Source organism: Mixophyes fleayi, chromosome 4 (genome assembly GCF_038048845.1).
Source record: "Mixophyes fleayi isolate aMixFle1 chromosome 4, aMixFle1.hap1, whole genome shotgun sequence".
Classification (NCBI taxonomy): Eukaryota; Metazoa; Chordata; class Amphibia; order Anura; family Limnodynastidae; genus Mixophyes; species Mixophyes fleayi.
In genome coordinates, this window is record NC_134405.1 from 46599750 (window position 1) to 46627720 (window position 27971).

Here is a 27971-nt window from a genome sequence, read left to right on the forward strand (position 1 = left end):
CTTTGTGACAAAAGTTGAACGGAGGGAGCAACAAACTTTATTTTTGTGTGAAATAATCAGGAAATGATGGACTCCAAACAGGCAACTCCCCATTCAAGAAATGGTTCTCTCCATTTATAATAAATTTAAACATAGTACAGTCATAGAAACACAATCCTCATTTCACACTTTAGATTAAAATGTTATTTACATATTAAGGTCACAGAAATGTACGACACATTTAAAATAATCCAAATTATGTCAAAATAACGGGTCTGTGAGAAGACAGCAGACTAAAAGTTTTTATTTTTGAAAAACTCTCAGAAATGCTCGGACTGGCGAGTTTTCCATTGGCGTGAAAGATCGCGATTCTGCAATTGAAAATAAGATCAGTTTTCACAGTACATGGAACAAACACGACACAGGTCATCTAAACACACATATCACACACACACGTATGTCTTTACAGATTACAAATTTAATTATTAATATATGAAACTTACTTAGTTGTGTTGACAAGTGCTGTAGGTGTGAAGAATTGTCATCTAAGAAAGAATTTAGAAACTGGATTGACTGGTGTAGTTCATCCAACTGTAATGAGTACAAGAAACAATGAATAGATTTTTTTTATCCATCTTCACACAAAATACAATATTTTGTAGACCAATTCCGAGGACAACAGTATAAGCTTTACTGATGCACATCTTTGCTTTTAGGTTTATTTTGGCCAAGGCGCGAGCTATCTTCTGTATTTGGCAACTGGAATGTTTAACCTTAACAAAATATGTGCACTCATCTCGGTCACTCCTCTACAGCATGTTGCAAGTTAAAGTTCACTAAAAGAGCAGGCACAGTGTGAGTGACAACCTGGCTGACTTGCTTATAGCCATCGCTAGCTTTGCAGGGCTAGTGATATCAAAGAAACTCAAATGACTGCATTCTTTTCTTTATGATCTGCAACAGATCAATTCAGGACATGGTGCTAAAGATTTGAGAGGGAAAAGTTACATTTCTTACCACAATAACCCCTTCATGGAAGAAGTTTGCACCTCAATGACCAAAGAAATATTCACCCACTGATGTGTTAGATTGGTCAATTAATAATTTTAAGGAGTCTAACTAGGCTACTTTTTCAAGACAGAAAGGGCTTTGATCCCGATAGCATACTGGATTTAAATATATTTTGTTGCAAGATTTTGAAGGCCTCCTGTTCCGTGAACCCAAGATTCACTCAATCATTAAAATGATGCTCTCCATCCCTGCTGGCAATACACAGCACTATAGCAAAGTAATTACATCTTTACCAAGCTGACACAGATGCCGAAACCATAATTCTTCTCATCTTCAGCACAGTATCTGCTAAATCTAACGGCAGCCAGACTGGAGTATTGATCCTCTGGGTTATGCCCCTTGGAGAGGGATTGGACAATAAATAAAAAAAAAAAAAAAAAAAAAAGGGTACATAACCAAATTGACCTATAAACTACAATAGATATTTTTTTCTATCTGTAATGATACTTTATGTTGAAATATTGGTCGAGTTTGGTGCTGTATAAGCTGGAGTTGTAAGTGTCCAATGACATGCGGGAGGCCTCTTTATAACTACATTTGCTATAAATGGATTTAGAGAGCAGGTGCATGCTCTGTCACACAAAAGTGCTGAAAATTTTGCAGAATGAAAAGAAGCGCATACTGGAGAGTGTCTCTGAACACAAATGCAATGAATTATGCAGGCCCAGTGGCGGATCCAGGGGGGGAGGGGGGGCGATCTGCCGACAGCTGCACACTGTGCAGGTCCGTTCGGTAGTGACAGTGTGCTGCCCGGCTGCTCTGATTGCGTTTTAAACACAATCAGAGCAGCGGGGCAGCACACTGCCACTGCCGAGCGGACCTGCACATACTGTGCAGCCGCCGGTTGTCTTAGAAATCAGAAAGGGGGCGGGGCCTAACCCACCCCCCCACCCCATAAAATTGCCCCGGGTATATCAATAGTCTAGATCCGACCCTGTGCGGTTCCCTGGCAACAAGTGGTTGTACAGTCACACAGCTTTTTCTAAAAATGCACTAACTCTGCCAGAAAAGAAAATATTTAAAATTAAAAATTATTTGGTACCCACACATGTATTTCTTTGGTTTATAGTGGAATAGAACACATGCAAAAAAATAATAATAAAAAAAAAAAATAGCTTATTCCACAAAGAAATCCTTAAAAATAGGCCAGACAAACTTAATAATTTGATTTCAAGCAGGCGATTCTCCTTCACTTTGGAACAGAACTTGTTTGATTAGAGAAAAGGACCCGTTCTGCTGTTTTGTGTCACTGTGTGTACTGTATTGAGCACAGGAAAAAAAAAAAAAAAAAAAAAATGCCTGAGGTTGTCAGACAGAAGATTATATCCAAGCACGGACAATCTCAAGACTACAAATAAATCTTCAGAGACCTTGATTCTCTCGTTTTCCATATATAATGTTACTAGGAAGTTTAAGGCCCAAGGAACTGTTGCCACCCTTCCTAGATAAAGAAAACTTGATTGAAGATTGAAGCGCAGAATTGTTCAAAAGGTGGAGAAAGCACCTAAACTAAACAGATTCAAACTGACCTTAAGACAAGTTATGACCATTTCAACTGTCACCATCCGTCGCCCAGTCAATTAAAGAAGGTGGTATGCTAGAAGGCCCAGGAGAGCTTCACTGCTGAGAGTTAGACATAAGAAAGCTAAACTGGAGTTTGCCAAAACACACCTGAACAAGCCAAATTCCTTCTGGGAGAATATACTGTGGACATATGAAGCCAAATTAGAGCTTTTTGATACAACACATCATCCCTATGTTTACAGAATACAAACTGAAAATAACACCTTTCTTATTGTCAAACAAGGAGTAGGGTCATCATCATCAACATTTATTTATATAGCGCCAGCAAATTCCATAGCGCTTTACAATTGGGAACAAACATTAATAAGACAATACTGGGTAATACATACAGACAGAGAGGTAAGAGAACCCTGCTCGAAAGCTTACAATCTATAGGACAATGGGAGTTTGAAACACAAGGGCATGTGCTACATCATATTGCACAATGGACCAGCCAGACTGCAAAGGTAAAAGTACTGAGTGGGCTGTGTGTGTTGCAATGTTGGTCAGAAGGTTGTTGTCTTGCGTTAGCAGTGTAGAGGATGGTAATAGGGTAATCTAGGGAAATTAAGATGATGGTTTAGGAATATCATAACCTTGTCTGAAGAGGTGGGTTTTCAGTGAACGCTTGAAGGTTTGAAGACTAGAGGAAAGTCTTACTGTGCATGGGAGGGAATTCCACAAAGTAGGTGCAGCCCGGAAAAAATCCTGTAACCGAGAATGGGAGGATGTGATGAGAGTGGAGGAGAGACTTAGATCTTGTGCAGAATGGAGGTGTCGAGTAGGGAGATATTTCGAGACAAGTGAGGAAATGTATGTCGGTGCAATTTTGTTGATGGCCTTGTATGTTAGTAGAAGAATTTTATATTGGATTCGTTGAAATACAGGCAGCCAATGTAGAGACTGACAGAGTGGCTCAGCAGAGGAATAACGGTTTGTAAGGAAAATCAGTCTAGCCGCTGCGTGCAAAATAGTTTGTAGGAGTTCAAGTCTGACTTTGGGAAGACCAGTAAGGAGGGAATTGCAATAGTCGATGCGGGAGATGAGTGCATGAATTAATGTTTTTGCGGTGTCTTGTGTCAGATATGTGCGTATTCTGGAAATGTTCTTTAGGTGTATGTAACATGATTTAGATATAGAGTTGATGTGGGGAATAAACGACAGTTGTGAATCAAGGATTACACCTAGGCAACGAGCATGCGGGGTGGGATTTATGGTCATGTTATCGACAGAAATAGAAATGTCAGGCAGGAAGCTTCTGTTTTTGGGTGGGAATATTATTAATTCAGTTTTTGAAAGATTGAGTTTGAGTTGGCGAGAAGACATCCAAGATGAAATGGCAGAAACAGTCAGTAACGCGAGACAACACAGATGGTGAAAGATCAGGAGAGGATAGATATATTTGTGTATCATCCGCATAGAGAGGATACTGAAATACAAAGGGGCTTATTAGTTTTCCAAGAGAAGTGGTGTAGATAGAGAATAGCAGAGGACCTAGGACTGAGCCTTGTGGAACTCCAACTGATAAAGGAAGCGGAGCAGAGGTGGATCCAGAGAAACACTGAAAGAGCGATTAGATAGGTAGGATGAGAACCAGGATAGGACAGTGCCTTCAAGACCTAGGGATTGTAGTGTTTGTATGAGGAGAGAGTGGTCAACAGTGTCAAATGCAGCAGAGAGATCCAGGAGAATTAGAAGAGAGTAATGGTTATTATTTTTTGCTGTGATCAAATCATTGACAACTTTGGTCAGCGCAGTCTCTGTGGAGTGTTGAGAGCGAAAGCCTGACTGAAGAGGATCCAATAGGTTGTTTGTAAGAAAGTGTGTGAGGCGTGTGTAGGCAATTCTCTCGAGAAGCTTGGAGTGGCATGGGAGCTGGGAGATGGGGCGATAATTTATGAGAGGGTTAGGGTCGGAATTCTGTTTTTTTAAAATGGGATTAATCACTGCATGCTTGAATATAGATGGAAAAATACCAGTAGAAAGAGATAGATTACAGATTTTAGTTAGAGGGGAAATGAGCACAGGAGACAGGGACATACCCATTTGTGAGGGAATGGGATCAAGAGGACAGGAGGTAGAGTAGGAAGATGAGAAGAGAGTAGAAACTGCCTCTTCATTTGTGGGATCAAATGAAGAGAGAGTGTCAGAGGTTGCTACAAAGGAATTGAGCAGATTGCTTGTCAAGGAAGATACCATTTCAAGCCTGATCTTATCAATTTTGTCCTTGAAATAGGAAGCAAGATCCTGTGCACTGATGTTAGTTGGAGGATTTGGGGCAGGAGGATTCAGAAGAGAGTTAAATGTGTTAAAGAGGCGTTTGGGGTTAGAAGCCTGAGCATAGATGAGAGATCGGTAGTATGCTTGTTTAGCAGTGTCCAGAGCATTTCTGTAGGAGTGGTAGATATCAGTATATGTGATGAAATCATTAGAGGCACAAGATTTACGCCAGTGACGTTCTGCTTTACGAGAAAGTTTTTGTAGAGTTCGTGTTACTGTAGTGTGCTACGGTTGGCAACGAATTCTACGCGAAGTATGTAGTGTCGCTGGAGCCACTTGATCCAGGGCAGTTGCTAGGGTTTGATGAAAATGGGGTACTGCCCGATCAGGGGAGGAGAATGTAGAGATTGGGGAGAGAAGGTGTAGGAGAGAGGTGGAAAACTGTTGAAAATCAATAGCGTTGATATTCCTGCGGGTACGAGGAGGCTTGGAAGAGTTTGACACTAGGGAGGGTAAAGAACTGGGGGTTAGCGAGTAGCTAATAAGGTGATGATCCGAGAGGGGGAAAGGAGTGTTAAGGAAATTAGAAACTGAGCATAGTCTAGAGAAAACAAGATCAAGACAGTGGCCATCCTGATGAGATCCGGGTCAGGGATGTTTTGGTGTTGCATCTGTTGTATAGCATCATGAACTCTAGAGATTACCACCAGGCCGTTTTGGAGCGTAATCTAGAACCCAGATTTAGAAAAACTGGGTATTCGTCAAAGGTCATGGGTCTTCCAGCAGAACAATAACCCCAAACACTGCAGAAAGCACCCAGGAATGATTAAAGACAAGGCACTGAACTGTTCTGAAGTGACCAGCAACGAGTCCAGATCTAGAACCCATAGAAAACCTGTGGAGAGATCTGAAAACAGGAGTTGTGAGAAGGCAGCCTTCAAATCTAGGAGAGCTGGAGCAGCTTGTACAAGAAGAGTGGACCAAACTGCCAGTAGAGAGGTGCAGTAAGTTCATCCATGGCTATAGGAAGAGGTGGATTAATGTTATTTTTGACCAAAAGGTTGTGCTACCATATTGGTCTAGGGTGTTAATAATTTTGTCAATGCCACCTATTTTCATCATGTGATTTAAAATTATATACAGTATTAAATTCAGATACAAAAACCAAAAGCTTCTGTATATTAAATCAGAGAATTGTGGAGACCAAATACTATTGTCAATTTCACCATATATGTTTAGATGAAATTGTGAGTTATTTGGATAAAATATAAGGGTGCCAATATTTTTAACTAGGACTGTATCTGTTTAGCTTCATAAACGCTTAAAGCTGCACTACCACCTAGTAAAAGAACAACTAAGGTGTCTCCTCCAGCTATTCCTCTTGGGGGTGGGGGGCGAGCAGGAGAGACAATCCTCATTTCCCAAAAAATCTTTCAGAGATGAAAAGAAAATGATAGATCTAACCAAACCACACACATTGAGATGCACATTCTATAGTTGTCTTCTGGCTTGGGCCATACCATGCAGCATTATAAACAGGTACAGTTAGGGGGGGGTTCAACTTATTAACCACTTAATGACTGGAAAAACTTTCACCACTTCACGAACAGACCATTATTCCTACTTTTATAATGTATTGGTGCATGCAACATTTAGTTTTTTATTTTAATTTCACCTAGCAAATATATTGCTGATTTAGCTGGCAGGAAGCTATAGCAGACCTCTCCATAGAAGACGGATATTGCTAGACCTGGTTTTCTATAACAGCACTTGGAACTAGACATGGAGCTATGAACCATTTAATTCTGCTGCAAATACTGTAATCTGGTCAGACAGCGGAATATAATGTTAGGTAAATGATTGGGTTGTGCTAATTGCGTCACAATGCAGTTACATGTCAATAAAGTGGATACCTTTTGCTAGCTATAAATTGACTGTAGCTGACCAACTTACCTTTTTTTATTTTCAATGAGCAGAATCTTTAAAAATGTATTTTTCTCTACATGATGCATTTTAAATAATGGTATTTATTCAAATATGTGTTCCCGATAAAAATAGTTATTCCCAAGAATGATGTATAACAAAATATGAAAAAACCCTCTGGTCATAGTGGCTAATGTACAGTTGTGTGCAATCAGACACATTAAATGCAACTTAATCTTGCATTCAGAACAACACTCCTGAGACTCCGTTTATATACTTATAAATACATATTATCTAACATATGTTGCTTTTGTATTACATCGGGTGCACTAGTAATAGAAATATACCATGAACTCCTTTTCTAGAGCATGAAACATACCACAATTTCCATGCAGTTAAACACTGCCCCCTGCTGACGCATTATAGCACTGTAGTCCGGCTTGCTCTGAAGAACATGATCTTGGGAAGTTGGCAAGTGAGCACTGCTGACTGGTGGAGTGTCTGTCTCTTTAGTTTCTTCAAGCTGCCTATGAAACAAGAGAGCATATACTGATTATACTATATGGAGAGAACTGAAACTAGAAAGCTTTACTTCAAAAACTAAAATATTTAAACAACTAGTGGTTTGGCAGTCTCCTCAGTGACAATCCATTGTTCCAGGGACTATTTACACTGTTCCCATCACCCCAAACGTGGCTGTGTTAAAAGGAGGGAGATCATCCAGATCTTGGAAAACTCCAGTGGCTTAAAAAGATCACCTGCTTATGAAGTCTAACCTGCAATATAAGTGGGCCAGAAGCTATGCTAGTCTGAGAGAATCACAGACTAGAGGAATGACTTATTAAACATACATTGTGAAATCCTTTAAACATACCAGGCAGTGATTACGCTCACTGCAAATGCTGTGCTCTGCCCTGCAAAAGGAATGATTAAACCAGCAGGAGAAAACATTGTGCCCTGCCTCCTGTGAGGTGGTGCATATCCCCTATAAATAGAACGCTCCTCTTTCAATAGCCAGCAGATGGCACTGCTCCACTAAACTAAAGTGTGACCAATACCTCAGCAAAAGCAGCCATTTTGTGGGCAGAACCAATACGCCACGACTAGATAGGAATGAGCACGCGAGTGAAGTCATGTCTTCTGAGTGAATGGATAGGCTATATTCCCATGCCTATTGGTTCCCCTCACACAATGGCAGCCTTCTCTGTGAGCATAGGTAACAGTGTGCTTTAAAAGAGATACTGAGAAAACAAAAAACACAACTGCAATGATTTGACTACTGGATTTATTGCATGACATTCTATCTTACAATGCAAATTGTAAATGCCAACTCATGTTACTAAATACTAACATGCATAGAAATTACCACTGTTCTTCAGTTGTATGTCCATAGACCAAAATACATAGTGAAAACATACTGTGAATCTGGTTTATGTTTATTTATGATGGTGAGATAGGAACGCCCTGCACTACCTTACAGTAAAACTAACCTCGATAACGCTTCTGATTTCTTCTTGTAATCCTCCAGGAGTTCCTCCCACCGTTGGCACTCAGTAGAAAACCTAAGTGTAAAAGAGACTTAACCATGGCTCTGTAATAAATGTCCATCATCTGGAATTAGTAAACGGATTAAAGAACACAACTTCTAAGTGATTCTCCTGTGGCTACAGGCTTGCCATCCTGAAGACACTCCTGTCTGTTACATTAATAGCTATACTGCAAGACAGAAGTGGGCTATATTAGTCACTAAAGCCACTGACGCCCCGAGCCTCCAGATGACACAGCACAGAGACAACGCCAGTGCAGGAGGTTACTCATCCTGGCTGGAAGATCTATCGGAGATATCCAATTAATGGACTTTTCTCTCCATTTTCTCTGAAACACTTTCTGCTGTCACCAGAGCAGTCCTGGCTTTTTTAAGGTAGTTAAATTCAGATAAGTTTCTGCTGAAAAACTCACATCACATTAATTACACACAGACATCTTTGATGTTCTTCTATTAGCTCCTTTTTGAAGCAAAAAAAAAGTCAGGCAAATGGAAATATGAGCGATTATCCTCATTTATTTTCACAGTACCAAGAGCGGCACCTCTACTTTATTCAGTCCGGTGCCAGAGAGCACTATAAAAAGTATACACAGAGTAGGCCGAGTCTTCTACTAAAGGATCAGGAGCGTTGAAACTGGTGTCATTTACCACAACATCTAATCATTTAGCACAAGGCATTTTTGCATGATGCGGTTAATTCTTTGCACTAATTTCTAGGGACCGCTCCTTGGCAGCTTAAGGAGCGCCAAACCCAGGAATGTCCCGTATGGATTATTAATAGAAGGAAAGCTGTGTTTAAAGTGTATGTCACCAATCACATAGAATATCTAGTCTGCTTTTATTAGTATACACATTGTTTTAAGGGGTGGAAATTCAATTGCCCTATATGTGCCACCAGAACGGTCATGAAGGCACGCCGCAGCGATGTATCAAATTTTTCCCTCACGTGCCATAGACGTGTGCAGAAAATAAGTAATTATCAGATACTGTAGTACCCGGAAAGAAGCTCAGCCGAATTCTGCAGCAATAACAGCCATTGCAGGGAATCCAAATCTCCCTAAAAGTTTTGTTTTCAGCCACCAGTCAAATCATTTGCAAAGCCTTACCTCTTGTAGTCCCAGCTTTACAAGGTATGGGGAATTAAATACCTTGCAAATTTTGTGTTACTTGTGGCTGATATGCATCATGTGCAGCAAGATCTCCTATGGGGACCTAGCAGCTACCACATGGGCTGAGCATACGGCTATGTATGTCAAATGAGAAGATTAAAGTGAAAGCTAAAACCCATGGTCCGGTCATATCAAAGCAGCGATGAGAAGAACTGACAAATGACACAGAAAACATTAATGGTAATAAAATGAACAATGCTACCTTGAGGTGTCAATTAGAGATGTTAAGTGTAACCTCTCTGTTGAGATCATGTATAATTATGCAAGTACATGCAAGCTAGTATTCTCCGCCTACGACACATAATAGGGACTATTAAAAGTATTTATTTTTTAAGGAAAATTAAACAAAAGGACCTATACAGTAACAAAACCAGTAACTTTAGGGACACGCCCAATTTCCCACAAGTGACATTCTTTACAACGTCAAACAAAACACAATGTAGGCTGGGTCTTCAAATATGTGTGCTGCGGGGCATTGGGAAGATAAAAAGAGAAAAGCCGCTCTAAAGATGCCAGGCATGGACAGCTCACAATATTTAAAGATATTTTGGTGGGATTATGTCCTTCAAGAAATACATGACTACATGCTGCCTATCTAGGTTGGCTCGGCCTGCATGTTTCGAGATTGGATGTCTCCTGACATCAACACTATTACATCCAGTGTAGCCAGTAATAGAATTGATCAGTAATACGCCAGTAGAAGTAGTTCCAAGTAATAAGGCGGCAATAAAATCAATGCCCATAAATAAGCCACCAGTAAGTGTCCTTAGTAAACATTTTACTGTCACAATGCAAATTTCATTATTAGTATGTGATCCAAGTCAGTGGATTTGCGTATTGCACACCTTGTTGTACTAGATCTCCTTGGCAGAGGAAACATAGAAAAACTCCCTTTTTTTGTTGCGCAAAAATATTAAATTTCCCATTTAAGCCTTTTGTCTCTGAGGCTTTTCTCACCCATTTCAGTCTATTTTGGCACTTTTTGGGCTGTTCATATTCCAACATCAGTAACTTCTTTATGCAGTACCCACACAAATTAAGTTTTTTTTTTAAACACATTTTCAGGAAATACCGCTAGTGTGCCTACACCTCCTCACACGATAAAGACAATCTACCCAAAATGGTCAAAAAGGTTTCTCTTTTCTGTGTAATCATTTAAATTGCAAGATAGTGAACTAAAAGCAAATGTATATTTTTTCCTAAACACCAACAATAAATACTTTGTGATTTCACCAATCCACCTTCCCAAAACAGCAAAAAGGAGGATACTACACGTAGGTTTTCATAATAAAATCTGCACTTGAAAATGATAATGCAGTTTTTATTTGCTATTTTGCACTGTATTTAAACACATAGGGGTATATTTACTAAACTGCGGGTTTGAAAAAGTAGAGATGTTGCCTATAACAACAAATCAGATTCTAGCTGTTATTTTGTAGAATGCACTAAATATATGAAAGCTAGAATCTGATTGGTTGCTATAGGCAACATCTCCACTTTTCCAAAACCACAATTTAGTAAATCTAGCCCATAGAGTAAGCTGGAACAATATAGTATTCCAACAAGCATGGATGGGGGGAGGGAATCAGATCATTGCCGACCCACGCCCGAAAGTTTCTAGACTTCTTAATGCTTTATGTAGAGTAGGGGGTTTAGTGATCACCAGACAATAACCACTACAACATTTGAAGGATGGAACTATCCTGTTTCAATCGAAGAGTCTACATAGTTTCAAGGAGACAAGATGGGTGTTACAAAAAATCAGGGTATCCCTGAATTTACTGAAGCCATGATGGGGGAGATCAGGTGCTTTTAGTGCCCTTCTCCCATTCCCCTCGCTCTTTATTATGGTCTGTAGTGCAGTGTTTGTGCCCCAGCAGAATGACATCATCCAGTCCTGACCCTTTTCACACTTACCTTAGCACTTTTGAGGTATATGCTTAGGATGAGTCCCACTCATCCTTAGAACCAAAGAGATTAAACACCCACAATAGAGGAGAGAGGTGTCCTTTTAGCATAAACACTACACTTTTTAGTAAATTATAACTCTTAATGAGGGCCTAGTCATTCACTTGTCCCAAAATATGAAAGTACCACAAAAAGGTAAGCATCTTGGATTCTATGCTACATTTGGAAACTTTTCAATGTATGAAATGCAAAACTTACTTTGAGATATCGCCTTTAATTTGTGCCTCTATAGCCTCCGATTCCTCACTGGGTTTTAAACTTTGAGACAGGAAAAAAAACAAAAAAAAACAAAACCTCCATTTAGGCACGTTGTAACAAAGTTTACACACAGCTGCTAAAGGTTTTCTGCTATTTAGACATTATGTAATCTTGAAATGAAAGGAAACTTCAAATGCGCATTACCACCTACAGTATTTTTTTTTTTTTAAACAAGCCCCTTCCCCAATTGCTGGGGGCTGCCAAATGCAGCATTTTCCTGGGGATCTACCCGGATATAAATGTAATTCAGAAAAAACATTTTTAAAAAGTTGGATGAAAGTGCAAGCTGGAGGAGCAAACAAAAGCTGCCATGGAGAGTTTATTTTAAGTCAAGGTAGTAAAGCTTAATACTTTAGTTCTAAACAATGAATAAACTATGAAAGCCGTGTACAGAAAATAAAAGTGATGTTGCTCATAGGAACCAATCAGATGTTTACTTTGAAAAAACATGACAGCTACAAGGCGATAGGTGTTATAGGCAACCCCACCTTTCTTGTCTAAAAGTTTTCATAAACATACCAAATTGCAATTATAACAGTCCAACTACACATATATGAAACATGTAATAATCAATATCCATACAGATTTTCACCTGGTTGCTCTATCAGTGCATCTTTGAAATGTTCCATCACGAGAAAATCGCTCAGTAAGACGCTCCAACTTTTCTTTCACGGACAATACTGTGTAGAAAGATTTAAAATCATTGGTTAGTAATTGTGGTGTGGTTGAAAAAAAAAATAAAAAAAATATAATATATAATACCCTCCCACCTGAAAAGAAGCTACCAGGCCGTGGGCAGAGCAAATCTTTCAGCACTGGTCTAGGTATTCAGTCGGCTATGTGTGTACTGAATACATATCTTGACTGCTCTGGGAAACCAATCTAGCAAAACCCACACACCTCCCATACTGGCAGATTTAAATTATCTACCCAGTCCTCTGGTATTAACACTCACTGAACTAATGCACTGGCAAAAGAGCCCATGATAAAACTAGAAAGTATCAGTTCCATAAGTCTTGAGTGTAGTGTCACCTCCTGAGGGTGTTGTGGAGGGGATGAAGGCATGGAAGGTCTATGTTTCTTAGTTGCTCCACAACAAATAGGGACTCAAAACCTTTTGGTATACCAGGGCAGACAATTTTCTAAGCATAATTTGACTGACGGGATTGAAACCACTGTGTACCCGCAAGATCAAAGACTCATTCGCAACACTTTTAAAGCAAAGAGCGTAGGTTGAGGTGCAGTATTGGTCTCTGAGATAGCAAGTCCAGTCAAGACAGAAGACTCAAGGTAACAGACCCTTCCGTGCCAGTCTGAGCCAAGAGAAATGCCTCCAGATTAATGCTCTAGACTATTTGCAAAAGCATGGCTGGATGAGGAGGGTGTGAAGATAATTTGTCAGTAAACAGTAGTGTCCACACACTCTGCTTAAATGTCTCAGTACATAGCCACAAGTGGAGGAAAGCTAGGATTTCTGAGAAGAGACCATGTTCCCCACTTAGACATTGAGCTGGTAGAACGTCTGTGGATGATGTAAGTCGAATGTGTGAATGGGCATAAGTTAGTAAGTCAGTTCTCTACTTCCCTCAAAATAAACAGCTGGGGATGTGTGCCATCATTTTCCACTCCATGTCTCCCCGCTGACAGAAAAATACCATAAGGTGCTATTGTCCAATTGTATTGAGAACAGGTGACCCTCCAGAGCCCAGTTCACTGGAGGAGCTTATTGAAGATCATCCTCAGTTGCAGAATATTTTTGGGAAGATGTAGAGCTTAGAAAGCTGCCCCAATAGAATAGAATTGTACCTGTAGACGTCAGATTCCAGTGGGAAACCAGAAGTGAGCATTTAAGCAAAGAGTATGTGCTGACATCCACAAGAGAAAGATGCCTACATGTTGCAAGACACAATGAAAGGTATGATTGTGGTCAGAGCAATTTAAATGCAGGAGACTGTATAGTCGTAGATCCTAGAATGGAAGAGGACATTTGTACCACCTCTATGCTTGCCACTATAAATCCCATAGCTTAACCCCCCCATCTGTGCCTCTGCCTGTCAGGTAATGAGCTTTGCAAGTAAAGAGACCGATTGGGCCAGAGAAGACACCAACGCCGGCTCCCTTGCCGACAGTGAGGACGCCCCTTTGTGCCGGATCCCAGCTACACACTGTGCACAGAGAGTGCATCCTGGTCCGTCAGTCCCACCAGAAGTTTAGCAGAACACATTTTGAACAGACAAACTTTGACAATGACAGATTTACCCTTATCTGACATAAGCAGAAAATGAATACACCCACAACAGAAGCAATCACACCACACACCCACACACGGTGGGTAGAAAGGCATGAACAGAGTTTCGCTAGGATCTCAACCTCAAAAACCGCTTCCAGCAGTTAAATAAGTATGTCACACTTATTTGCTTTACTCTCTTACTGCCTTACAACACGTCACCCATTTATTCTTTTTTTTGTTAGCAAAATAAACCTGAGAATAAGTTCAAAATTACTACCAGGGCAGGCTAGCCCCTCTATAGATATGTAAACTTAACCAACCAAGTATAACCCAAAATTGAACCCACAGGTAGGGACAATAAAACTAAACAGCTTGACTGCGTGTCTCTCACAGATTAACAACTAAGGCAATGAATGACACTTAGCTGGGTCCCAGGGTAAGAAAATAAAGAGTCAGCAACAGCGCACTTCTTTCCCCACACAGAGCCACTTGAGGAAGCTCAATCATCCTCTGCAATCCTTAGGGCTTCAAGACACTGTTCTATCCTGGTTCTCATCCTACCTTTCTAATCACTCTTTCACTGTGAATTTCTCTGGGGCCACCTCTGCTCCTCTTCCTTTATCAGTTGGAGTACCACAAGGCTCAGTGCTAGGTCCTCTGCTGTTCTCTATCTATACCGCTTCTCTTGGAAGTTCCTTTGGACTTCAGTATCATCTCTATGCGGATGATACCCAAATTTATCTATCCTCTCCTGATCTCTCGACATCTGTGTTGTCCCCTGTAACAGACTGTCTTTCTGCCATGTCATCTTGGATGTCCTCTCGCCAACTCAAACTTAATCTTTCTAAAACAGAGTTAATAATATTCCCACCCACCAACAAGAGCATACCTGACATTTCTAGCTCTGTTGATAACATGACCATAAATCCCACCCCAAAAGCTCGCTGCCTAGGTGTAATCCTTGACTCACACCTGTCCTTTGTTCCCCACATTCTATATCTAAATCATGTTACATACATCTCAAAAACATTTCCAGAATTCGCACATATCTCACATAAGACACTGCAAAACCCTTAATTCATGCACTTATCTCCCGCATTGACTATTGCAATTCCCTCCTTACTGGCCTTCCCAAAAACAGACTCGAACCCCTACAATCTATTTTGCACGCTGCGGCAAGATTGATTTTCCTTGCAAATCGTTATTCCTCTGTATGTCTCTACACTGGTTGCCTGTTTTATACCGAATCCAATATAAAATACTTACTAACCTACAAGGCCATCAACAAAGCTGCACCAACATACATTTCCTTTCTTGTCACAAAATATCTCCCAACTCGGCAACTCCGTTCTGCACAAGATCTGCGTCTCTCATCCACCCTCATTACATCCTCCCATTCCCGGTTACAGGACTTTTTCCGGGCAGCACCCACTCTATGGAATTCTCTCCCTCGCACAATAAGATTCTCCACTGGTCTACAAGCTTTCAAGCGTTCTCTGAAAACCCACCTCTTCAGACAAGCTTATAATATTCTTCAACCACCCTCTTAACCTCACTATACTACCCTATTACCACCTGTTATACAACTACCCCTTGACCAACATTGTTGTGTGACAGGATCATTTAGCTTATGAGTCACTTTTACCTTTGCAGTCTGGCTGGGCCGACTGCAAATGTAGACTTAACCTCATGTGTCAAACTCCCATTGTCTGATAGATTGTAAGCTTGCGAGCAGGGCCTTCTCACCTCTTTGTCTGTTTTACCCAGTTTGTTTATTAGTTTACTATGTTTGTCCCCAATTGTAAAGCGCTACAGAATATGTTGGCGCTATATAAATAAATGATGATGATGATGCATTCGCGGGAGATTCCACCTAGCAGTGGGAAAGCCTCCATTGTTTTCTCCTGTCAAGGCTCTTCCAGACAGCAGACTGCAGCACGGTACAAACCGCGCGTGTCATCCGCCTGCGGTCCAGAGACAATTAGAAACGTGCCCAGCGCTTCTGCAGTGTGACCCAGTCAGTCACAGCTGTGGACTGGTCCCGCGGCCGGAGATCCAGGTTCCCCCTCCTAATCGGGGAACATGGTATTTCCCAACATGTCCAGCTTCCTCATGACTGCGTGCTCTCTGCCTCCCGACAGCGCTGGTCCCAGCACCACAACGAGTGGCTGCCATCAGCCCAGAACAAGCCCAAAAGCCGGTCTGTGTGGGCAGTAAGACAAGAAAAAAAAAAAGTCTTCGTCTGTCTGTCCGAACCAGTACCCACAGCAGCTGTATGCGTCTACACTGCTCTCCATATAGAAACTAAAATAAAGATAAAAGAACCATACTAAGTTATCTAAAAAAGCAACAGCACAATTAAACAGCCCAACTCCTGGGCACATAAAATTAAACTGGGGCTAGCAAGGGTTGCAGAGGGTAGGAGCCAGCAGCAGTTATTAATTATTATTAATATTTATTTATAAGGCGCCAGAAGGCATCCGCAGCGCCGTACAGAGACAAACAAAATCACAATACAATGGGAGACAGCACAGTAAACACAGCAACTCAGTACGCTCAATGCACAGCTAGAGAGGGCGGGGAAGGGGGAGGGAGGATCCGCAAATGACGGGGCCCAAGAAGGAGGGCACGGAAGACAGGGAGACCCCCAGGGGGGAGGAGGGAGCGAGAGTGGACGTGGGGTGGAGGACCCTCGAGGAAGAGGGCTAAGTAGCTGGAGAGCAGAGTTAGAAGTGGTTGAAACAGGATGAGAGATGGCCCTGCTCAGAGGAGCGTACAATCTAAGGGGAGGGGTGGACAGACAGAGAGACGCAGGGGAGAGAGGGAGAGTAGGGGGACAGAGGCAGAAGATAAGGTAGGAAGTTAAGTGGGAGACAGAAAGGCTTTAAGAAAAAGGTGGGTTTTTAGGGCCCGTTTGAAGCTGGATAGATTAGGGGAAGTTCTGATGGAGGGAGGGAGCTTGTTCCAGTGGAGGGGGGCAGCGCGGGCGAAGTCTTGGATACGCGCGTGGGAGGAGGTTATAAGGGGGGGAAGAGAGGCGACGGTCAGAGGCAGAACGGAGAGGGCGGGATGGAGCATGAATAGAGAGGAGGGTGGAGATGTAGGGCGCAGTGGAGTTGGCGAGGGCCTTGTAGGTGAGTGTGAGGAGCTTAAAGAGGATTCTGAAGGGGAAAGGGAGCCAGTGAAGGGCTAGGTAGAGGGGGGGAGACAAAATAGGAGCGGCGAGAGAGGAAAATAAGCCTAGCTGCAGCGTTTAGTACGGATCGAAGGGGATCGAGATGAGAGTGGGGGAGGCCAGTGAGGAGGAGGTTGCAGTAGTCCAGGCGGGAGATGATCAGAGAGTGGATAAGGCATTTGTTGGCATCTTGGGAGAGGAAGGGCCGGATGCGAGCGATGTTGCGCAGCTGGAAGCGGCAGGATTTAGCAAGAGAGAGGATGTGGAGGCCAAAGGAGAGAGAGGAGTCGAGGATGACACCAAGGCAGCGAAGTTGGGGGACAGGGGAGATAGAGGTGTTGTCGACAGTGATGGAGAGGTCAGAAGGGGATGGGGTATGAGAGGGAGGAAAAACTATGAGCTCAGTTTTGGCAAGGTTAAGTTTGAGGAATCGAGAGGACATCCAGGAGGAGATGGCAGAGAGGCAGGCGGACACCCTAGAGAGGAGGGAGGGAGAGAGATCAGGAGAGGAGAGGTATAGTTGAGTGTCGTCAGCGTAAAGGTGGTAGCTGAATCCGAAGGAGCTGATGAGTTCACCCAGGGAGGAGGTGTATAGAGAGAAGAATAAGGGTTCCAGAACAGAGCCCTGAGGGACCCCGACTGGAAGGGTGGATGGGGGGGGGGGGGGGGAGAGAGACCCAGAGGTGGTGACAGAGAAAGAACGGTGAGTAAGGTAAGAGGTGAACCAGGACAGGACTGGGCCGGAGAGGCCGAAAGACTGGAGGGTGTGAAGGAGGAGGGGGTGGTCAACGGTGTCAAAGGCTGCAGAGAGGTCAAGGAGGATGAGAAGGGAGAAGTGGCCCCTGGCTTTTGCAGAGAGGATGTCATTGGTGACTTTAGCCAGGGCAGTTTCAGTGGAGTGGAGGGGGCGGAAACCAGACTGGAGAGGATCAAGGAGGGAGTATTCAGAAAGGTAGGAGGTGAGACGGCTGCAGACGAGCCTCTCGAGAATTTTGGAGGCAAAAGGGAGAAAAGATATGGGGCGATAGTTCGAGAGAGAAGTGGGGTCGAGATTAGGTTTCTTAAGAATGGGGGATACGAGAGCATGTTTGAAGGAGGAGGGGAAGATGCCAGTGGAGAGGGAGAGATTAAAGAGGTGAGCAAAGTGGGAGCAGGTGGTGGGGGAAAGGGAGCGAAGAAGGTGGGAGGGGATGGGAGGATAAAATGAGAGAGTGGACTTCCTCGCCGGTGGTGGGACGGAAGGAGTGGAGGGGAAGGTGGTTGGGGGGGGGGGGGAGGACAGAAGAGTGGGAGGGGTGGAAGAGAGAGTGGAGGAGGAGATTTCAAGTCGGATGGCCTCGATTTTAGAGGAGAAGAAGGAGGCGAAATCAGAGGCAGTCAGGGAGGAGGGGGTGGGGGGAGGGGAGGGGGCCAAGAGAGTGCTGAAGGTGGCAAAGAGGCGGCGGGGGTTAGAGGACTGGGAAGAGATGAGGGATTTAAAGAAAGATTGTTTAGCGAGTGAGAGGGCAGAGCTGTAGGATGAAAGGATGAATTTAAAGTGGAGGAAGTCAGCCAGGGAGCGGGATTTTCTCCAGTGACGTTCGGCGGAACGGGAGCATTTTTGGAGGAAGCGGGTACATTTGGAGTGCCAGGGTTGGGGTTTGGAGCAGCGGGGGTGGACGGAGTGGGCAGGGGCGACCGCGTCCAGAGCGGAGGTGAGGGTGTGATTGTAGTGGGAGACCTCCTGGTTGGAGCAGGCCTGGGAGGAAAGGGGAGAAAGGAGGGTATCGAGAGAGGACAGAGAGGCAGGGTCAAGAGCATCGAGGTTGCGTATGGACAGAGTAGGTTTAGGCAGGGGGAGGGGAGCAGGAGAAGAGGAGAGAGAGAAGGAGAGGAGATGGTGGTCGGATAGAGGAAAGGGAGAGATGGAGAAGTCGGAGAGATTACATAGGTAGGAGAAGACAAGATCAAGGGAGTGACCAAGGCAGTGGGTAGAGGAGGAGGTCCATTGGGTGAGACCAAGGGAGGAAGAGAGGGTGAGCAGTTTGCTGGAAGCAGGGTAGGTGGGGTTGTCGATGGGGATATTAAAGTCACCGAGCATGATCGAGGGGAGATCGGAGGAGAGGTAGTGAGGAAGCCAGCTAGCAAAATTGTCAGGGAAGAGGGAGGAGGGGCCAGGGGGGCGGTAGATGACAGTGACGCAGAGATGGATGGGGTAGAAGAGGCGGATGGAGTGAGCTTCAAAAGAGGAGAAGGAGAGGGAGGGTTCAGGGGGAATGACACGAAAAGTACAGGTGGAGGAGAGGAGGAGGCCAACTCCACCGAAAGGGCGGGCACCAGGCCTGGCGGAGTGGGTGAAGGAGAGGCCACCATAGGAGAGGGCAGCGGGGGAAGTAGTATCAGAATCGGAGAGCCAGGTTTCAGTAACGGCAAGAAGGTTAAAGGAGTTGGATAGAAAGAGGTCGTGGATAGCAGTCAGCTTGTTGCGGACGGATCTGGCATTCCAGAGGGCACAGAAGAAAGGGGGAGAGGAGAGGGGGGAAATGGGGATGAGGTTAGCAAGATGAGCAGCGCGCGGGGGATGGCGGGGAGGAACGGGAGAGGTAGGGCGGGGTGAGAGCGGGGAGGCATAGTAGGGAGAGAGAGTAACAGAACAGTGAGATAGTGGGGACAGTGAAAAACAGGTAAGAACAAAGGCAGGAAGACAATGAAAAGGTGGAAGATAATAACGAATTAGGGCGTGGAGGGTATGGAACAACAGTACAGTGAGATAATAAGGACAATGAAGACAGGTAAGAATGATAGCAGAACAGTAAGATAATAAGGACAGCGGATAACAGGTAAGAATAAGCAGGGAGACAATAGCAAGATGGAGGACAATAACCAATTAGGGCGTGGAAGGCAAAGAATAATAGAAGGAGAGGTAATAAGGACAATGGAAATAGGCAAGAATAATAACAGGTAAAACTAGTTGCTGGTAAATATAAAATCAGGAAAAACAAAATAATGGCATATAAAATAATGTTTTATATGCAGTTGATGCAGTTAAGCCAGGGATTCAGCAGGAGAAGGGTTAATTGACAAGCCGGGTCGGTACACAGTAGATCAGTAGATCAGTTGGTGCAGATAAGCCAGGGATTCAGCAGGAGAAGGGTTAACTGACAAGCCGGGTCGGTACACAGTAGATCAGTTGATGCAGATAAGCCAGGGATTCAGCAGAAGGGTTAACTGACAAGCCGGGTCGGTACACAGTAGATCAGTTGATGCAGATAAGCCAGGGATTCAGCAGAAGGGTTAACTGACAAGCCGGGTCGGTACACAGTAGTTCAGTTGATGCAGATAAGCCAGGGATTCAGCAGAAGGGTTAACTGACAAGCCGGGTCGGTATACAGTAGATCAGTTGGTGCAGATAAGCCAGGGATTCAGCAGGAGAAGGGTTAATTGACAAGCCGGGTCGGTACACAGTAGATCAGTTGATACAGATAAGCCAGGGACTCAGCAGGAGAAGGGTTAATTGACAAGCCGGGTCGGTACACAGAAGATCAGTTGATGTAGATAAGCCAGGGATTCAGCAGAAGGGTTAACTGACAAGCCGGGTCGGTACACAATAGATCAGTTGGTGCAGATAAGCCAGGGATTCAGCAGGAGAAGGGTTAATTGACAAGCCGGGTCGGTACACAGTAGATCAGTTGATACAGATAAGCCAGGGACTCAGCAGGAGAAGGGTTAATTGACAAGCCGGGTCGGTACACAGTAGATCAGTTGATGCAGATAAGCCAGGGATTCAGCAGGAGAAGGGTTAATTGACAAGCCGGGTCGGTACACAGTAGATCAGTTGATGTAGATAAGCCAGGGATTCAGCAGGAGAAGGGTTAACTGAAAAGCCGGGTCGGTACACAGTAGATCAGTTGATGCAGATAAGCCAGGGATTCAGCAGAAGGGTTAACTGACAAGCCGGGTCGGTACACAGTAGATCAGTTGATGCAGATAAGCCAGGGATTCAGCAGAAGGGTTAACTGACAAGCCGGGTCGGTACACAGTAGATCAGTTGATGCAGATAAGCCAGGGATTCAGCAGAAGGGTTAACTGACAAGCCGGGTCGGTATACAGTAGATCAGTTGGTGCAGATAAGCCAGGGATTCAGCAGGAGAAGGGTTAATTGACAAGCCGGGTCGGTACACAGTAGATCAGTTGATACAGATAAGCCAGGGACTCAGCAGGAGAAGGGTTAATTGACAAGCCGGGTCGGTACACAGAAGATCAGTTGATGTAGATAAGCCAGGGATTCAGCAGAAGGGTTAACTGACAAGCCGGGTCGGTACACAATAGATCAGTTGGTGCAGATAAGCCAGGGATTCAGCAGGAGAAGGGTTAATTGACAAGCCGGGTCGGTACACAGTAGATCAGTTGATACAGATAAGCCAGGGACTCAGCAGGAGAAGGGTTAATTGACAAGCCGGGTCGGTACACAGTAGATCAGTTGATGCAGATAAGCCAGGGATTCAGCAGGAGAAGGGTTAATTGACAAGCCGGGTCGGTACACAGTAGATCAGTTGATGCAGATAAGCCAGGGATTCAGCAGGAGAAGGGCCAACTGACAAGCCGGGTCGGTACACAATAGATCAGTTGGTGCAGATAAGCCAGGGATTCAGCAGGAGAAGGGTTAATTGACAAGCCGGGTCGGTACACAGTAGATCAGTTGATACAGATAAGCCAGGGACTCAGCAGGAGAAGGGTTAATTGACAAGCCGGGTCGGTACACAGTAGATCAGTTGATGCAGATAAGCCAGGGATTCAGCAGGAGAAGGGTTAATTGACAAGCCGGGTCGGTACACAGTAGATCAGTTGATGCAGATAAGCCAGGGATTCAGCAGGAGAAGGGCCAACTGACAAGCCGGGTCGGTACACAGTAGGTCAGTTGATGCAGATAAGCCAGGGATAGATGGTATGGCCTTGTCTTTGGAGTGATGATGACACTCCTTTGTACCCCCACAATAATTTCCCACTGTCTTCACAAGTTTTTAGATGTTTTATAGCAGTTCGTTAACTATTTAAGTGCCATCTTCATGCACCCTCATAACCCCGCCCCCTCATAGTAGCAGTGTCCCCCAGATTCGATGACTGAGAAAAAGACATTCTCACCACCCAAAAGGTGGTGTGGAGGAAGAAACTCTTAGTGGTACTCACATACCACTGGAATCAGGAGGTAACAGTGAGTAGACCCCAACTCCTTTGGGCTCTCCAAATGCTTCATTTGTTGGGTGTACATTGCATTGGTAAGGTGGCTCTTCAGAATTGTGTTCAGCCCTTCATTGAAACTTGGTTAGATGTCATCTTGTTCTTACTTAGCATCCACTCTCCAGGTGGCAGCCGGGCATATACCTACTGTTCCCGTGTTCTTCAGCAGGGATTTTGCAAAGTGGAGAAACCATAGAACAGCTGAATTTTATTATTTTACCACTATAAGCATAAACAAATGATGATCGCCTTCTATAGATGTTTAAAATGTCACATTACATAGTAGCTGATTTTGCTTGAAGTTTTGAAGTCCTATTTATAGCGAATAATGGAGATTGTGATGTCAGAGCTCAATAATCATTGGCTGTGTAGTAATTTCAGAGCACTTTTTCCTATAATGGGTAAGTTGACCAACAAAATCACCATGTGTCTCTTTTTTATACTAAGGTTAAGTAGGTTTGACTGATAGGCAGGGTTTAAATTGAAAACTGCCTTTATAGACAGTGTCTGCCTCTCCCTGTTTTATTGCATCTTTTTGCTGATGTAGATAACCGTTACATTCTGCACTATCTGTTGTGATCTCATTCCAGCATTCTATTGGCTTGTGAGAATGTGGGCAGTCACATGGACATATTAGTCAGTGATAAATATATCGGAAATCCAAGATATTTGAGCTTTAATTTGAAGACCCATTACCCGGAAAGTTCTGAAAACCAGGTAAAAGGAAGCAATTACTGCTGCTTACTGCTAATGTCATACAGACAAACATGAATTGTTGTTGCTTTTTTTTTTTTTTTTTAAAAACAATTTAAAAAAGGCACGTGTCACATTCACACAATGGAGAAAGTCATTTTGGGGCCTGAACTGATGTTTATGAGAATGCAGCCCATCAATTAACAAACAACCTGTGTCTCGTGAATCTTGGTTTATGATCTGACTTTGTGATGTCACTGGTTCCTAGTGAACGGATAAGCAGCAGTCTCATGAATACTGGCTCAGTATAAGTGGTTCTTAGGAACAGTTGACCGAAGTCCTTTTTCACAGGTAATTTGACGGCCGATGTTAATGACGGCCAATGAAGCATGAAGGTGGTGACACTTGCAAAGGACAGATACAACAGAATATCAAATAATTTTCATTAGCTCAAGATAAATGTAACACATTAAACTTCTGGGTGCAGATCCCTTTTACACCCAACTTAGATTAAAGTCAAAGCTCCATTAATACTGATATTTTCACTAAAGAATGGTTAGTCCCAGGTTAGTACACAGCTCATCTGTTTACTCATACAAGGATACTTTCTAAAGTGTGGAGAAATGGTTTTGTTGGACTTAAAGTACTGACCACTAGCGCTGAAGGATTCCGCATTGAAACCATCTGTGTGACGCAGGGTGTTTTCTAACTTGCGAAGAGTGAACTTTAAAAGCAAACAAAGAAACATATGTTTACAAAACAAACAGCAACCGTACAAATCAGACCAAAAATAAATAAATAGAAGAATGCAAATAATATACCAGCTTGGCAAGCGGGGAAAAGGTTAAGTGATTGAAGAGGTACTCCATGTTCAGAAATAAGATAGAACAGGAGCAAATCCACAATTATTTTTCTGGCTTATTTTTTAATCTTAGTAGAAACATTTTTGCCTTCTACTTCCATATGGAGCAACAGGTGAAGCGATTTAACGTGAATGCCTGTCCTTGGTGGGTGGGACGCATTCATTCATTGCAGGAAAATAAGTAAAGTAGTAGTTTAAAATGCATTTGAATATATTTAGCAAAGCTGCCCACAAGTGGTCAAACTGGACAAGATTCAAATCGTTTGTCAACCAGGACAAGTGCCTGAACCACAGAAGACCTCGGACACAGGGCGATAACAATCTGAACAATTAGGATGGGGTAATTATTTGGCATTGTGCTGATTTTGGAGTCACCCAAGCAGCACAACATTAGGTCATCTGCCCAGGCTGAAGAAGTGGTGCTCTAAGCAAGCCATGTATTCGGCATCTGTCCACCAGAAATACTAGCTGTAAGTGCAAAGTGATCTGGTACAAGCTTCTGGATGGTTAGTCTGAAGGATACCCAATGAGGCAGTGCAGCCGTTTCCTCTCAGGTGTGAACAATATGCTAGATACCTAGTTTTGCAGAGGTATACTTTCCACATAACACCAAAGCAAGTAAATATAAAACACTTCAACTGTACCTGGAAGCAGGATTGAAGAAGCTCCGAGAGGCGTTCACTCTCTGGCAACGCCAAGCTGATCGCTTCACTGAGCTCTTTAAAACAAAAACGTAAAAATAAATTAACAATAGTTAAAGGCAATAGAAACAACATCTGATTTACATGCCCACCTTATAATTCACAGTAATTGGAGATATATATATCTGCAAAACACACATGGCATCAGCAGTGCTTGAATTCAACATTTTTCTGCCTTCTGAATGGACCACTTAACACCAAAAGAAAATTTTATAGATGAAGTATTCCTCCACCCTCCTTTACAGACAAATGAGGTGACATGTCATATGTTTTAACACTGCCCTAGAGTGATCTGATACAGGACAAGGAGGGTTTACTGCAAATTAATGCATGTCATTTATACTAGGCCTGCTACTGTATACGCATCCACTAATTGGCAGTCTGTATAAGGCAATATTGTTACCATGGAAACTAGCAAGTCAATCTCACAAGTAATGGCTGCTCTCTCTAAAGCATGGAGGTAAAAATGTGCACATTGAAATGACCATTATCTTTATACTTCCTAAATCTGTCCAGTTATATTATTTAGCTCATTACTGCACTTTCATATATGCTAACGTCAGTGACAGTACTTGTTCATTAACGTGGGGCAAATGTAATAGTGATTGCAGGATACAGTCAATTCACAATACATTAAAACAAAATAATGCTATAATAGTGTCACTGTAACAAAAAACAAAAAAAAACACCCCACCCTCCAAAAAAAAAGGGACTTTTGCTAACACGTTTCCATATTCTTCTGCGAAGCTACTGCTAACCTTTCTCTTTAACATTTATGCAATCCCAGAACCAAAGGAGACAATGATTTATGTGTGCCAGCATAAGTTGGTATATAATAGCTGGCATATTATATTTGGGGCTTTTAGGGCTAGAATAATGTGTGAGGTAAGCCAATACAGAATGTGAGGGCACATGTCTAATATATGTGTGTGGCACAAGCTGGAACACTCTGTTGGCACATGGCTTTTATATTACGTGTGGTGTCACAGGTCCAGAATAGTGTATAAATACAGGCTGATCTAATTATAGGAATTATGTGTAGGAATAGGTATAATACAATATGAATACAATATTTTAGTATGCTGTACAATGAGTGTATTTCTCTATTTTACATAGCCCCCTACCACAAAATTACTGGCTCCTAATATGGGACTTCTAACTTTTGGAGTTATGTAATTTGCCTGACCATAATACCGCTCACCTGTGGCATTTTGGTAAATGGGAGGAAGAGTTCTACGATGCTTCTTTCCAACAGATCTGCGCAGAGACTTCCTTCTCTGTTTCGGGCTAGGGGAAGCCTCCTTAAAAGACAAATTATTTGGGCTAGTTTTCTGTTTCTTTGATGGGCTAGGGCTCTGGTTGTGAACCCGTGGGGGTGTCACATGCTTCGTCCTTGGACTCTTTCTTGTGGGAGTGACGCAGTGTGTGGTCTCCATTCTCTCTTACCCTACAGACAATATAAAAAGTAAAGGAGTTTAACGGAAATGTGACAATGTGCACAACAACCGCTAGGATCACATACATCCTTATAGCTCATGCAGTTGAGCGTCATTTAAACTTCTCAGCTTTGCATTGTCCATGGAAGATAGAAGGAAGGTAAGTACACTTAAAATGTCACTGTTGTAAAAGACATTGATGCGTATGTGGATACAAGTGTGTTGTTCACAGAAATGGTTATAAAAAAAAAAAAAAAGCAAAGAAAAAAAAACATTGGGAAGAAAAAACAACATTTCTTTTGATTTTCTTTAAATGTCACTTTTCATTATTAAAACAAAAGGATACACAGCACTTTAGCTGGCTGACTTGATGAGCAACAACAAAAACCAACACAATGTTCAAAACACATTCATTTATTGACAAATCTCAAAATGAAAATTAGTAATATGATGAATTGGATACATCAAACAACAATATTAAAACTCGAGGTTTATTCTCCATTTGAATTTTTTTTTAAAAAAATGCTTTACTGTACAAGACCAAAGAGTAAAAACAAACGATATAGAAAGAATAAAAAAAAAAAAAAAAAGTCTATAGAGGTCCAATAAGCAGTTTCCAACTTTTCCTCAATTTCAGGGACAGTTCCACATTTTAAGTATTTGTCCCTAAAAATAAACTTTTTTTGAAATGCCAAATGAATTGCGCAGTACAAATCCTCTCTTTCAGTATATGGAATGTAGTTAGGCTCACCTATATTTTTTTTTTGTTACCTGGGGTACAGTATTTCCCAGATCCAACAGTACATCCTGAAGGCTTCTATACTCCTTATTGCAGGGGTAGGCAACCTGCGGCTCTCCAGGTGTTGTGAAACTACAAGTTCCAGCATGCTTTGCCAGTAGATACCCAGCCGATAGGTGGCAAGGCATGCTGGGATTTGTAGTTTCACAACACCTGGAGAGCCGCAGGTTGCTCATCCCTGCCTTATTGCAATCAAAAGCTGCAATCTATTAGTCCGCCCACTTAACCCCCTTCCTGGCTTTCGGAAATTATTCTCCAACTTGGTAGTGCGGCTTTAAACAAATACAGCCAACAAAATCTGAATACCAATTTCTTGGCAACTTCAGTGAAAGGGACTATGATGTTCTTCACAAATAATTTTAGGTCCCTTTATTCTTTAAACTCCTGATCTGACAAACATAAGCCAAGATAATATGCCAACACTAAAATACCATTTCTGGAAACTTTGAAATTGTAAAGAGACAACAATTCAGCACACTGTAGAAAAAACAGGACACTAGACATCCGACACAAATACAACTCCTATGCAGGCTCATACTATAGTACTATATTTTAAGTAGTCCCTTTATAGTAAATTACTAAACCATCAACTACTCTTACAAGGCTGTGCAGTAAGCACATTGTACAAGGCATTATAATAATTACAAGGCAGGAAGAAGACATAAGAAATAACATGGTGTGCACAACAGCTTACAATCTAAGGATTCCCTGGATATCTGTTAATTTATAGACAACAAACAGTGAAACTTGCATATGGTATGCTGAACACGGGAAGTGCTACAGTGCAATAAAGATACTCCCAGGGGCCACACAGGAAAAAAAACCAAAACGAAACATTAGGGACTATAACATTATATTACATACAAAGAACAGCACCACTGAGTGACTGCAATGACCTACAGTACAAACCTTCCAGCTGCACCGACAAGTTGTAATGTACCCGGATATAACAAAAAAAAAAAAAGCCACAACGTGTTAACCAACGGCAGAGTTATTTTGAAACCGGCCAATTGCAGAGTAGCTCTTATATGCAAGTAAGCCTCCAGCCTAAGAGACGAGTGACGTGATTGGTCAGAAGCCGAGGCGGTCTTTTTTTTCTCCCCCTTCAATACAGTGGCAGAAAAGAGCGATGAAAAGCGTTCTCATAGATGTAAACAATCA

General features: G+C 42.7%; 1 protein-coding gene across 3 annotated transcripts; it reads right to left on the reverse strand.

The window, feature by feature from the left end:
• On the reverse strand, nucleotides 1–27810 carry DSN1 (DSN1 component of MIS12 kinetochore complex). 3 transcript variants are annotated; one of them, XM_075206869.1, is made up of 11 exons: nucleotides 26993–27600; nucleotides 26763–26836; nucleotides 25777–26022; nucleotides 24519–24592; nucleotides 23664–23736; nucleotides 12290–12377; nucleotides 11638–11697; nucleotides 8247–8318; nucleotides 7136–7283; nucleotides 483–570; nucleotides 1–350 (listed from the first exon to the last, which is right to left on the reverse strand). In XM_075206869.1, the coding sequence occupies exons 3-11, from the start codon at nucleotides 26009–26011 to the stop codon at nucleotides 283–285; spliced, it is 906 nt and encodes a 301-aa protein (XP_075062970.1). In that variant the 5' UTR covers nucleotides 26012–26022; nucleotides 26763–26836; nucleotides 26993–27600; the 3' UTR covers nucleotides 1–282. The 3 variants fall into 3 exon arrangements, with proteins under 3 accessions (XP_075062970.1, XP_075062969.1, XP_075062971.1); XM_075206868.1 differs by lacking the exons at nucleotides 26763–26836; nucleotides 26993–27600 and adding an exon at nucleotides 27720–27810; XM_075206870.1 differs by lacking the exons at nucleotides 26763–26836; nucleotides 26993–27600 and adding an exon at nucleotides 27711–27734.
• Between the last annotated feature and the right edge of the window lie 161 nt (nucleotides 27811–27971).

Coding starts and splice junctions, on each gene's coding strand:
- DSN1 (XM_075206868.1), bottom strand. CDS start 26,011: ATGGAGACCACACACTGCGTCACTCCCACAAGAAAGAGTCCAAGGACG. Junction 11,698..12,289: donor TGCACTGATAGAGCAACCAG/GTGAAAATCTGT, acceptor CCTGTCTCAAAG/TTTAAAACCCAGTGAGGAAT. Junction 351..482: donor GCACTTGTCAACACAACTAA/GTAAGTTTCATA, acceptor TTTCAATTGCAG/AATCGCGATCTTTCACGCCA.